This window comes from Manacus vitellinus, unplaced genomic scaffold (assembly GCF_001715985.3).
Source record: "Manacus vitellinus isolate BGI_N305 unplaced genomic scaffold, ASM171598v3 scaffold_42_pilon, whole genome shotgun sequence".
Taxonomy (NCBI): Eukaryota; Metazoa; Chordata; class Aves; order Passeriformes; family Pipridae; genus Manacus; species Manacus vitellinus.
In genome coordinates, this window is record NW_021940553.1 from 1,692,818 (window position 1) to 1,706,151 (window position 13,334).

Sequence of the window (13,334 nt, forward strand, 5' to 3'; positions counted from 1 at the left end):
TGGTGGTTTGGTTTTGTGCTGGGTGTTGACTGACCGTCCCTCACACCCTCTCCCCCCTCTAGATTCCACAAGCTGGAGAAGTGGAGGAAGCCCTTCTACGACGTGCTGCAGGTGTACGAGAACGCGTCCGTGCTGCTGCCGGCTTTCTACAACACCCGCAACACAGATGTGTCCATCCGGGTCAAATACGTCCTGGACGACTTCGAGTCCCAGCAGGCTGTTTATTACTTCCACCCCCAGTATCTCATCAACGTCTCGCGCTACTGGCTCGGCCAAGGGGTGCGGGCCAAGCGGGTCAGCACCGGGCTGATCCTGGTGACTGCTGCCCTGGAGCTCTGCGAAGAGGTCCACCTCTTCGGCTTCTGGGCCTTCCCCATGAACCCCTCAGGGATTTTTATAACTCACCACTACTACGACAACGTGAAGCCCCGACCGGGCTTTCACGCCATGCCCTCAGAAATATTCAATTTCCTCCACATGCACAGCAAGGGGATCCTGCGGGTTCACACGGGGACCTGCAGTTGACAGGGACACTGGGAAAAGTGTAACGGGAACTCGATGCCTGTGTATGGTGTAGGAGGTTTTATTACACATGGAGATTATGCAATAATTGTTTGATATAAATTTCCTCAAGGCATTGCATCCCATAGGATCTAGGATACCAGCATCTTTCCTGCAAGCAGAGTTGGGTCCGTAGTAGTGTAGGAGGAGAAAAACTCCTGTGCCCCAGGGTACACACTGCCCTGGAAAACAAGTCAGATAAGAAGCACATTTCCAATAGATTTAGGGATACACAGAGCACATTAATATATTTATCATTTCACTATCAAGAAAAGCACCAAACTTTTGAGGAAAATCAGTGGTGGAGAATTTCAGAGTAGACTGTACGACTTTACATAGGTTTCTGAATCGAGTACCTTGGGGCATTGTCAGGTTTTATTGAGAGCACTGCTCTCTGGCATTTAGGTTTTTGAAAATACTCTTTAGCAGTATAGCTTAATGGGGATATATAACTTAAGATCTTTGTTATGTATTGTCACAAAGTGTTGTTCAAAAATAGCAAATAGATGTATTAGGAATAAACGAAATCACTTTATGAATTTTTTCAGCCAGGATAGAACAGAATGTTAAACTCCCATTCACAGCAAAAGGTAATTGTGTGAATCATGTTGTGATATTGTTTTAGAGTTTCTTTCTTCTTCGTTCTTGTGTCATATATTTCTGTTCTCCTATGCTTGATCGTGTTTTCTTTCTCTTTGTCTATGATGCTTTCCTTCTAACTATCCCATGGGCAATGTATGTACTTCCTCCTGCAGAGACCATCTCAGCTTCAGATTGGAGTCCTTGTTGAGGAAACGTGCTCCTTCACACTCCTGCAAGGTTTTCTCAGGCTGAATAGCAAGGAGATTACATACTTATATTTTACAAGTCGATTTTTTTGGATAAAGTATCACAGCATATGATAGAAAAAAACCATTTCCTCATTGATTTTTATTAAAGACTTTGTAAGAGTATCTGAATGTTGAGTCACTGGGCAGGTCGAGTTAACATTTTCAGGTATCTATAATAAGTAATGTCAGGAAATGAAGTTAAAACACAGAGAAGATATTTTGTGGCTTAGATTATGATGCTTATTTTAAAATTATGCATCTCAAGATGTCAGATGTCTTAACATGGCATTTATGTATGTTGAGAATGTTACTAGGATAGTAAAAGGGCTGGTGTATTCTTTAAATGTTGTCAGTGTAACTCTGTCACTTATGCCAAGCTTAGTTTTTCTGCTGCAGTTGAACTGGCAAAATCCTGATGCAGAAAAGCTGCTACAGGTTGCTGAAGTTTATTTTGCTGTAGCACACTGCTGGTTTTTGCCCTTTCCTACTGGTGTGACTGCACACACAGGAAGGTAAGGATTGCTGCTTCAGATGTGTTGGCGTAGTTAAATGAACAGAGTTTCCCTGTCTTAGTTCTTAGTCTGAAGCACTTGGGCTGTTGTCCAGTGCCTTGTCTTGTCTGACGTAGATTACAGGATATATGATCAAGGATTTTAAGTTTAAAGTTCTCTATGAGGGATACTTTATTTTTTTTTGTTGTTGTTTTGGTGTGGGGGAGAGGGTTTAAATCCAAATCTGGACTTGGATATTGTAATGTATGAATGCACAAAGCTTCTTTTAAAAGCACCTGTGCCATGCTTAGAGTTGTGAAATTTGCTCACACTACAGATGAAATGATCACAAAGGAGGTGAAAGCTGATGGTCACCATTTCAAAAGTCCCTACTGGTCAGCAGTGACCTGGATGGTACGTGAGGGTGTATTTACTCAAACTTTACACTGCACTCCAGAGGTCTGATTACCTTAAAAGTAACGCATATCCTTGAAAAAGGTGTCAGAACTCACTTGAGAAACACCAGCCAGGGGCGGGTGAAGGACCAGTGCTTAAGCTTTATACGTTTGTGTTGTCGTGGTTTCGATCTTAGAGTAACACTGTGTGTTAGTGAACACCCCCTCTGTGGTCTACCTGTGAAGTAGGCAGCGCACTAATGAACCTGTGGGTGAAACGGTTTCCTTGGTTTCATATGCAAAAGAGATCGTTGTCTTCGCTGTGTTTTGTGAATTTGTGTGCAAAGGGCTTTGACAATGAAGTGCTGTAATGAAAGTGCTATTTAGAGAGCAATGACACCCTGCGGGTTGGCCGTCTTGCTGTGCATTAAAGCTTTATGACAACAGTAATGACACTGAAGCTGGCACCTAGAGCCCTTACTCCTTATCCTGCCTGAGTTTGGGACTGGTAGTGGCTTCAGGATTGCTTTGCTGCTGCTGCTCTGCTAAGGTTACCTTCCCTAGTAAGGGATTTTTTCTTTACTGTGGTGATCGAAGTGAACAAAATCAACGGAAAGGAGTCTGACACTTTGCAAAAGATACTTCAAAAAAAGATGGGAAAGCACTTGAGAAGCACCCATGTGTTGACAGAAATGGTGCCAATCCCTCTTTTTGGTTGCATAAATCCTTTTGGACAGACAAAAGGACAAGCAAAACTTGTATTACAGTTCATCTGTAATTACAGGGTCACAGGCATTTCCTTTCCTTTGTTTGCTTCATACAAATGAGCAATGTAAATTCACTGTAATAAGTGCAGTTTTACTGTGTTTAGATTTTGATTGCTTACAAATCTATAGCTACTATATTTTTTTAATGATTTTAAAAAGTGTGTGCAGGATACTCGCGCGTATGCACCAAAGGCCCAATCTTGCCACATTTATCTCAAAAGAGCTCCCACTCAAATGAGTGGGCATTTTATTTGTGTAGGGACTGCAGAAGCAGGCCCAGACATGTCTGTGAAGGTGTACATAGGTATATAGTTAGATATAAGGAGTGATTGGCAAGCCAGTGAGATAATTCAAGAAATATATATAAAATAGTCCTTGAGATGAAATGCATGTTGCAACATGTTCACTTTCTGATTCATTTTTCAGATGTTGCTAAAAAATGTGATTGCAAAACTATGGCATTTGTCAGAAATGCCATATGCAGAAGGGCTTTTGCAGAAAGAAGGACCCTCCTTGTTTTCTGCCATCATTCTTTTGTGTGCTGAGCATAAGAAAATATTCTTTGACATCAATGATTTGTCTGAATTTAAGGACGTTTTGTTTTCCCTTCTCCCATGTGGTCAAAGCTCCAAATGTCCAGTGTTAACCTTTGGACAAGGGGATAGCTGAGTGATAAGAAGTGACTGTCAGGTGTGTCTGCTGCAAGCGAAGGACATGCACAGCATGCCATGCTTTCCCACAGAAAAGGCTTCAGGCCCCAGAGGAATCCCCCATACAAAAGTCTGATCTGTCCAGGAAGAAAGTCTGTCAGCTGTCTGCTACCACATCCTAAACTCAAGCCGTAATCCCAGCTCTGTTGATGAGGGTATAAAATCTGAGACAGGGAGGGAGGAAATATGACAGTTTAATCCCCATCTCCTCATATTTAGAAGAATCTCATAAGAAGTTCCTGAGATTTGCACACATTGGCAATACAAATCCAGTTGGAAAAACATAGCTAGGATTGCTTTGACTTTATTGTCAGGTCAACAGAGGAAGCTTATGAATCTGCCAGTGCTTTCATCAAAGGGAAGGAAGTATTTAGTCAGAACAGTTTAGCTGATTGCTTCTGATTTATGAAATCCAGCTTTGCTGTTGGACAGAATGGATTCAATGGTGATAGGGCCATTATAATATTTTAGTATATTTTCTGTGATTGCAACAGGGTTGTCAAAGCCAGCTCATGAATTGCAAAGGGAGAGCCACGCCATGGCAGCTCCTCCTGCTGGGATCTTGGGGAGGAGAGACACCATGGGGAGTAGGTCTGTGGTCAGCGGGAAAAGCAATGTGAAGGGAATATAGGAGATTGCAAGCACAACTCTGGTCCAGAGCCTTTAGTGCTCTGAATAACATGGAATGTGGAATACCATGGCAGAGATGATAGATGAAGCTTCACAGCTTGCAGCAATCAGGGGTAGCTTCTCCAGTCCCCCAAAAATCTGCCCCCATGCAGGCTTGACTGATGATAAATTAATGGTGATGTTCACTCAAGATGGTCAGATGTAGGAAACGGAAGGAAATCAGCTCTAAGAATAGTCCACTCTGTGGGGGCTTGGTGAATCAGTAGATATGTTGCTCAGACCTTGAAGGCAAAAACACTGGTAGTGACGCAGCTGTGTGGGTGGACTGCCCATGCTCAGCTCTCCCTGGCAGCAAGGAGCAGTCTCTGGTTTTGTGTGTGAGGGAAACAGAGGTGGATAAACACTGAGACGTGGCACGGTAGGGAATCTGCCCTTCTTGATCCTCTGAGGATTGTCCACTTGTCCACTTGGGTGGCGAACGTGGAGAGCTCTGAAATGGGCATTTGAGTGTGCTTTCACGAGCATGTGAAGAAGAGTAAAATTCTGCAATCCCTGAAGGGCCAAGCTCCCTGGGAAATTCTGGAGTGAGCTGAGGTTTTTAGGAATAAAGAGGTCAGTATTTATGTGTAGGGCCTTTTCTGAAATCCAGAGAAGTGTGTGGAAATTTTGATGTACTCCAGAAACAGGCCCTAACCACGGGTAGAAAGAGCAGCCTCTTGTTTCTTACTCACTTGACTTCAGATACATTTTTTTTTAATATCTTTTAGATACGGTGCAGTAGCAATACCATGTTTTTAATGCGCATAAAGAACAAGCTCATCTGGAAGCAGAAGTGTTGTGACTGTCACTCTCCCTTCCAGATTTTATCAAGTCATCTTTTCAAGCTCATCTATGCAAAGCACTTCATCGTGGTAGTGTAAATTGCTGTATGAAATTACACATGGGTCCTCTGTACCCTACTGTATGTATGAGAATCACAGGCCTCAAGAAAATAGGGTTTTTTTCTGCTTGCTTTAAAATACCAGCATGGAATTCATCAGTGATATGAATGTGTTCAAGGCAGGATGCAGCCTGTTCCCTTTGAAGCCAGCACAACATTTGCATTTGGCTTCAGTAGAAAGAGAAATCAGGTCTTCAATGTTTGTAGGTCAAGCCAATAACCTGCTTCTCCCCAAAAACCCTCAGAGATTATTATCATTTTATGTCTTATTATCATCCTGTCTAATGTGGGTGAGGCTGCTGGGCATCCCTGTGTTGTCCGCATGGAATTCAAAACAAACAAAAAAAATTGTATTCAATTGAGAATTTTACTAAAGTGCTTTTTTTTTAAATGAACTTAAGGGAAATCCTGATGTTTGCCAGGGGTTAGGGTGAGGGAGCCTGCTGGATCCCAGGGTGTCAGCACCTCCAATGCTCCCCAAAGCCCTGAGCATACAACAAACATGAGAAATGAGGGATTGGGACACAGTGGGAAGCTTAAAGAAAGACAAATCTGCCTCAGCACTTCAAGGATTGAAAGATGTAAATACGCTTGACTTTCTATTTAGAAGCCATAAATGTTCTCAGTGTTTGATCTTTGGGTAAGTTGATGTATGTTTTTAACTGTACTAATCACTGTAAAATGTGTTAGCATGTAAAGCAGTGACAAATTAAGCCAGAAAAATCAGATACTCTGTTGGCTGGTTGTCTGTTCTACCTGAAACTGTCTGAGGGACCAAGACACTGAAGTATCTCCAGTGCTCCAAGTGGCTTGTGAAGACTCTGGTTATTCCCTGTTTTAGCATTGTGAAACAAGCAGAATTGAGTTAATCCCTATTTGTTAACCTTGTGTTGGCCAAGTGATACACACTTACGTGTGCATTAGAGCCTGTTCCCTTAAAGATAAGGAAAACTGACTGTCCCTGCTCTGTCTGGGACAGGACGTGATGATTTTCGCTCCATTTCTTGGCCCTCCTTGTTGTCATCCACGAGGTCCCTGATCAAACCTCTGCATTTGGCCCATGTAAATCATATTGAACAGCTGCTGCCTGTTGAATATGCCCCTGGTTTTCACCTGGTGGAAAACAAATCCTTAGTTCGGGAGTACTGGAGTAAAACTTCGTGTCTTCACGCCGGGGGAGCTCGGGCTATGGTGAAAATAAAGCTGTTTCATGTTTCTTATTTATATAAGGTGGTGACAGTGAGGGTGGAGAAATCCAGGCAGTCATGTTGGTTTCATGCTGATGTTAATCCACTGACTCACCTTTCTGTTGTCAAGCCTACACCCTGTAACTTTTGCTTATTATTGTTTCTGTGGCTGTACTATGGTTGTAATAGAAAGCCTATCAATTGCTGTAAGCCATAACTAGAACAGTAATCAGGGTATTTTTGTTTTTTGGTCTGTGTCACTGTGTTTGAAAGATGATTTAATTCTATTGAATAAACAAACCACTTTAACAGTTTCCTGTGAAAGGAAATCTTTGGGCCACTTGTTGTGTCTTCAATCTAATTTTGCATTTTCTGCTGTTCCCTGTCTCCGAACAGGGAGGGAGTTGGAAGTTCAGCTGATAGAAATGAGTTCATAAAACTAGATAATACCACTGTGGAATTATATGGTGATGCAGCATCATTTAGAAATATGTAAAAGTATATTTAGGGTTATAAAGTGAAACAAATTGAAAATTTGGTATTTTGATCACTGAACATTCAGTGCATATTCTGGATTGTTGCCTATAGAATATCTGGGCACAGTAAGGTAATTTTTTACTGACAGTAGCAATCTGTGCAAAGACAACCTTTGAAAAGCTTCTGCAGTCCCAGGGATTTGCCTACTTATGCCTTCCTAACAGCTCTGTCCTTTACAGTCCTCATCCTTCATATAAAATCATATTCCTTGGATCTGCTCTGTCTTATTCAGGCTCAGTCTTACAAACTTACATTTCCATCAATATTCTAAGAGAATTAAAACATAAATGTAAAAATATTTGCAGCAATACAGAATAGCAGATGAAACAACCATCTATTTTTTTGAAATTGGGTATTTTCCCAATTGGCATTCTATTGTTCCTAGATTATAAGCTGAAATAGGAGTAGGTAATAGAGATAATGCAATCTGGATATTAGTGCTGGTATAAGGAAAACGTAAATGACTTTGAAGATGCAGAGCTGTGGTGAATGCTGGAGGAATCAGTTCTCATTCCTGCTGACATTAAAACTGATGGATGTACTTCCTTCCCCCAGCTGCTTGTGATTATTGTTAGTGATTATTCAATCAAGGAAAGGAAACATGTGGAGAGGGAAAAATGAATAGACAAATTGACACTGGATGATATAATTTCTGTCTATCACAACGCAAATTGCTCGGCTAAGCAAGCAATCAGAGAATGGTTCATTTCCTAAAGCCTGCAGCATCCATCATTTTCCTTAGTGGCATTTGCAGCCTTGGCTCTGAGAAAGTCTCAATAAAAAGCTGTAGTGAATTACAGAGATGCTTCACCACAGTCTGACAGTGCCCAGAAGTGGGCACTTAGGGAAAGAGCAGAAGAAACAGGGGAAATAATAAATGGCCCTTCTGCTGGTATTCCCTCAAAACAGTATTGCCAGTTTGTATTTTTGGCCCTGGCAATTCTATTTGGTACTGAGTGTCAGATTCTAGCTCTGTGTTCATGATGAATTGATTCCTTTTGCTTTTGTGAGTTCCCAAGGGCACCCGGAAAGATGTTTTTGGATTGTGGGATCTGCCAGATGGAGCCAGGGCAGATATTGACCACCCTTCTCCCAGCACAGGCATCACAGGCAGCCTGTCTCAGAATGAAAGCTTTAGGTATCCCTATTTATCTTCTGTTTTCCTTTTTTTTTTTCCCCCCCTCCCTAGCACTGCTAACCCAAATCTTCTCCTGTGTGGTGAAGTGTTAGCAGTCAGGTAATTTTATCACCTAGTTGTTTTCTTGCTCTATGGCTTCAGTCATCTTTTAGTCATCCTGGTAGGTCTGGCTAGAGGAATGAACCATTTAAATCCATAAAGAAACGACTGCCCATCACAGAGAAGGAAAAAAAATGTTGCATTGTGTGTAAGTGCTGCCACAGGTACATTTTTAGGTGGAGAAGACACTCTGTTTACAAGGATGTCGATGCCAAAGCTTCCTATGTGCAGACGCTCAGACACCACTTGTTTTTTCTACTCCTGGAAACTATTGAGGTAGCAAGTTCAGGGAGCATGAGTATTTTGGTAAAGGTGGGATGTAGAAGGTTGGTGTCCCTGTAGACCTCAGGGACACCAACACAACCTCTGGGTCGTACAGGGGTCCTTGCTGTGGTGATATCTGGTCCTGCAGGGGAAGGACAAGGGACTCTTGGAATCCCACTGACTTCCGGGAATTTGGTGCTGCCTTTTGAGACCTACAGACATGCTGATATATTAAAGGTCTTCCAGATGCAAGGTGTGCTTCTAGGCCAGGGTTAACTGGTCTGATAAAGCATGACAAAATTCATCAACAAAAATGAGTTTTCCATCAGTTTTATTGCATCTTTAGAAATAATAAGGGCTAAAATCCACTCTTTTCCTTTTACAGGGTGTCTTTTGTTTATTTCTGGAAGGAATAGATGTTGTCAGCTGTGCTAACAGCCAGGACCATCACACTGTCGGTTTTAACAGCCTTTCTGCCTTGCTGGGCTTAGAGTCAAATTTTGCAAAGTGAAGTTCATCCTTGCCCCAGACGAGGTGAATGAAATGCTGCTGAGGTATCTGAGCTGATGCCTGGAGCTTCAGCGTTTTCGTCTCACTCTCTGTTTGCTCAGCAGCCCTTGATGATGCTGTGGGCTGCAGTCAGGTCAGGCAGGCAAATGCCTTTCATGCAGTGGAAGTCAATCTTGGCTACACCCACGTTTCTAAGCACGCTGTTTCCCTTGAGAAGTGCCAAGGCACTGATAATTTTGCAAATAATTTGCCATCTTTGCTGCTGGATCCAGAAGCTATCAGGCGATAAAACAAAAGTCCCTAATGCCCTGCTCTTTGGATGTTTCCACGAGCATGTGGCACAGGATGATAAATAAGGAATATGTGTCCCTTTCACCTGAAAAGATTAATGACATTTTTTTACTTCCTGCATAGGTTTCATGACGTACTGTCTACTTGGAATGGGTTTTGGCTTTTTTTGTTTCAGATTTGTCTCCTCAATGTCATCTCAGAAACTTCAAGTGGCAACACTTGGGAAAGGTTTGCAATAGTGATGGAATTCAGTATCCCTATGTGGAAATGGATTGAATAGGCTCTTTGAGTGGTGGTGAGAATGAGAATTAACCACCATCAGATATTTCTCTTTCTCCTTCGTGAAGGATCAGATCCTTGTGCAGAACTAATGCATCCTGTCCTTGCAACTGGAGATGTTCTCCTTTTCCCTCTCCAGCTCTGATAGTCCAAGTATCCTATAGATAAAACTGGTCAAAGACAAAATATTTCGGAGAAAGGATAGCCATGTCTCTGGGAGGGAATTTGGCTGAATATCCCCTGTTTCCCTCTCTCATGCCCCTTTTATGACCATCTCGCCCCCACTGTAGGTCCCATGGGTGGTGGGACCCAGATTTGCCACTCACAGGACAAGATTCCCTGGGGGATAGTGGCTTCTTCCCCTGTGCACCTCATGTGTGTGGAGCCCCCATAACCAGGTGGCTCAACATGTCTGTGCTCTCCCTCCTGCTGAGATTTAGGGTGGGTGGCTTTTGCAGCCAAAACCCCTCGAAGGGAATATAGAATCAAAGAATCATCAAGGTTGGAAAGGACCTTTAAGATCATCAATTCCAACCATCAACACAGCACCACGACCACGCTCACCACTGAACCATGTCCTCAAGTGCCATGTATCCACGTGTTTTTTGAACACTTTCCAGGCATCCTGACTCCACCACTTCCCTGGACCATCTGTTCCGATGCTTTACAACCCTTTCCATGAAAAGATTTTTTCCTAATATCTAATCTAAATATCTAAATATTGTAGTGTGGTACAAGCTGCTATGTCCACCAGCTCCCTTCCCTTGTTGAAGTAGGATGAGTCTCACTGTTCCTCCTGCCTCTTTCTGGGAATCTTGTTTGATTTCTCTACAAGGTGATATGGATGTGGCTCTGCCAGAGCATATAACTCCAGAAAAACTTTGGAGTGCAGCAGCCTTCATGTTCTGGGGGATCTTTTTGCTTCTTTTTTTCCCAGGAGCAGAAGGGAGACAGGAGGATTTGACAGAGGCTCTGCACATCACCCTGCACCATCTCAGACCAGCCCCAGAGCCAGGCTTGGTCTGACCTCCTTCCTTGCTGCCTGCCACTGAGAAGACTTAAAAGACAATTTTTCTTGGCACCTTTGTAAACTGCCCCAGGAGGTTCCTGGTCTTTCTTGAGCCACCTTCTTTTCTAACGAAGATGCCTTGACTGAAACTCAGCACAGGAGTTGGGAGGCAGAAAGGAGAGACTGACAGACACTGACTGGGCACTTACACAACGTGTTCTATAAGAAATCATGTCAAAAGGCACTATTTATTCCAAATCCTAAGCCCAATAGATGCTCTGTTAACACTTTATTATCCCAGTGGACACACAGGCACTTTGCCAGGCTGATGCTAAACTTTGTCACAGGGAGGAGGCTGATAAGGTACATACCAATGTAACTCTGTGATTCTTCTGGAAAAGTAACATGTATTTTCATCTCTGTAAGCTCTCATAATTAAAGTTTTTGGGCCAGTTTTCAACTAGATCACCAGATGCTGACTGTCCTCAGCAGGGTCTTTAATGCACTGAACTCTCACCAACTGTGTGTCCTCATGGGGCAGCTCATTTCCAGATCCTGTCCTGAGTATTTCTGACCACCCATAGTGCAAATCTTTGGTAAGTATTGCTAAGCTGTTGCTCAAAAAATGTATTTTTATTAATAGCAAACTTTCTAGCAGCAAGAGCAAAAGATTTCATTTCTGTGGAGTAATTAATCCCTTCCTTAACAACTTTTTCATCTATTAGCCTTTTGACTTTTAACTCTATACTCATAACCAGCAGGAAAAGCAAACAAGATGCATTCACTGAGCAATCAAAGAAGATATTAAAATAGTTTGGCCCCACCCCCTTATCCTAAGCAAGATTATTTTGATTAAAAACTATTGTTTTCTGTATTGTGTCTTTTTATACCATGTTTGTGGCTATTTAAAGCAGCTTGCTATGAAGGACAGCTGTTTGTTAAAGGCTCCCAGTAATCCATCCACAAATCACATAGACTCAGACGGGTCTGGTTGAGTTGTTAGCCTTGACTGTCTCTTTTTAAGTCCAATCATACTCTTTGTGCAAGAAAACTGAATGTGGCTCATCTCAGAGTGTTAAATTTCATCATTTTTGAGTGAAAAATGAGCTTTCTGCTGAGTAGAGAGCTCAGCCTGGGTTTTTCTAAAGCTGAGGTCGAGATCTTCCTTGCTGGACATTTGCAACACAATCCCAAGGTGGTAAGACCCTGACAAACGCAGAGGTGAGAACTTGTCTCTGGCCATTGATTTCCAGCAGCCTGAGGAGCATTAATGAACTCAGCTGTATATTGTTCAGACTCTCAATTTATAGATGGAAAAGCAGAGACAGGGAGAAGTTGAGTCTGTACCTCCTTCAGATTCAAAGCAACAATACTTAGCATGACATTAATCTCTCCCAATTTGAGATGCGTCCAGTGTGGACCCTACATGCGAGCTTCTTGCCAAGGCCCTGTGTTTAGAAACGCCCCCCAAATTTACCAGTTTAAACCAGGTATTGGTTTTGTGCCCCCCAAATGGCATCAGACTGATTGCAGTTCTCCTGAGTGCCTCATCCTGCCTTTCTTCTCCCTGCTCTGTATCAGACAGGAGGTACCAGAGCTGAGCAGAGACATCATCCTGCACCTGTCCAAGGCCAAAGTTAGGCTTCGTTTCTCCTCAAAGATGAACTTGTGTCCTTAAAGAGACCTGTTTGAAAAAATAAAATTAAAACCCTGCTGTCCCTTAAGCTTGGAGCTGTCTGCTGATTTGCATAATTCCAAAACCCGTGAATATCCAGTTGATCTGTAAGGCTGTAATTTAGGAAGGGCACTCATCCCCACAGAGCCAGCTTGTGTTGCAGAGCAGTTTGTGCCCATGATATGGGCTCTGATATTGGGATCTAATTGCTTTTCTAATATCCATGTATTATTTACACCATGCTACTGTTGCAAACTCCTTCTGACTCCAGATCTGTTGTTGCTGTAAGGTATTTGTTGGAGCAACACAAGGTCAGGCTGACCTCCACTATTCCTCTGTAAATGACCCAACTGAAACCAATAGTTTTAGTGCTGGAACACCAATGTAAGTGAGATTCAAATCAGGACCCTGGAGTATTAATTTACTTTATTGCCATATCTTGATAGGTGGTTAATAAGTACTTAACTATTAACTATTAATGTTGCTGCTTTATTTATTACACAGAAATATGTCGTAAGGGTTTCCACGGTGTTTCTTCAGGCAAAGGGCTTGGAAGGAAAACAGAGCAAGACATGCACACCACAGATGTTTGGAGCAACAGTGACTGGGACAACATAAGTCTTCAGACTCTCACTAGAGTTGGTTAATACCTTTGCAAACCCCAGTCCAGAAATCATACACATAAAAATATCACCCTGCAGAAAACTGTTAGTCTGCAATTTCAGATTACTCTGATTTTCTTCAAAGTGAAATTACAAACTGGAATGGGTTGAGGGGAGTGTGAGAGCTTTGTTGGCTTAAAATCTAACTCAAAATATCAATAGAGTCCGCCTGGGCAAAGAACAGCCCAGGGAAAGAAAGCAGTGGAGTGCCAAGCAGAGACATTCTCAGACATTGTTTATAATTTGCCCTGTGCAAGTCTAGGGTCATGGTGTCCCTGCTCACTACCTGTGCATTGTTTTCCTTTCTCTAAGCTTGTTGTCCCTGCCTTTTTCTTCCCAAGGGCACATCCTTCACCATT

At 42.5% G+C, this 13,334-nt stretch overlaps 1 protein-coding gene across 1 annotated transcript in view; it reads left to right on the forward strand.

The window, feature by feature from the left end:
* ST8SIA5 (ST8 alpha-N-acetyl-neuraminide alpha-2,8-sialyltransferase 5) overlaps nucleotides 1–5,704 on the forward strand; it is a 66,412-nt gene extending 60,708 nt beyond the window's left edge. Inside the window, exon 9 of the mRNA XM_008928625.2 lies at nucleotides 63–5,704. Coding sequence (XP_008926873.2) covers nucleotides 63–525 — 463 coding nt within the window. The 3' untranslated portion in view covers nucleotides 526–5,704. The remainder of the gene's footprint in view (nucleotides 1–62) is intronic.
* Nucleotides 5,705–13,334: the final 7,630 nt, after the last annotated feature.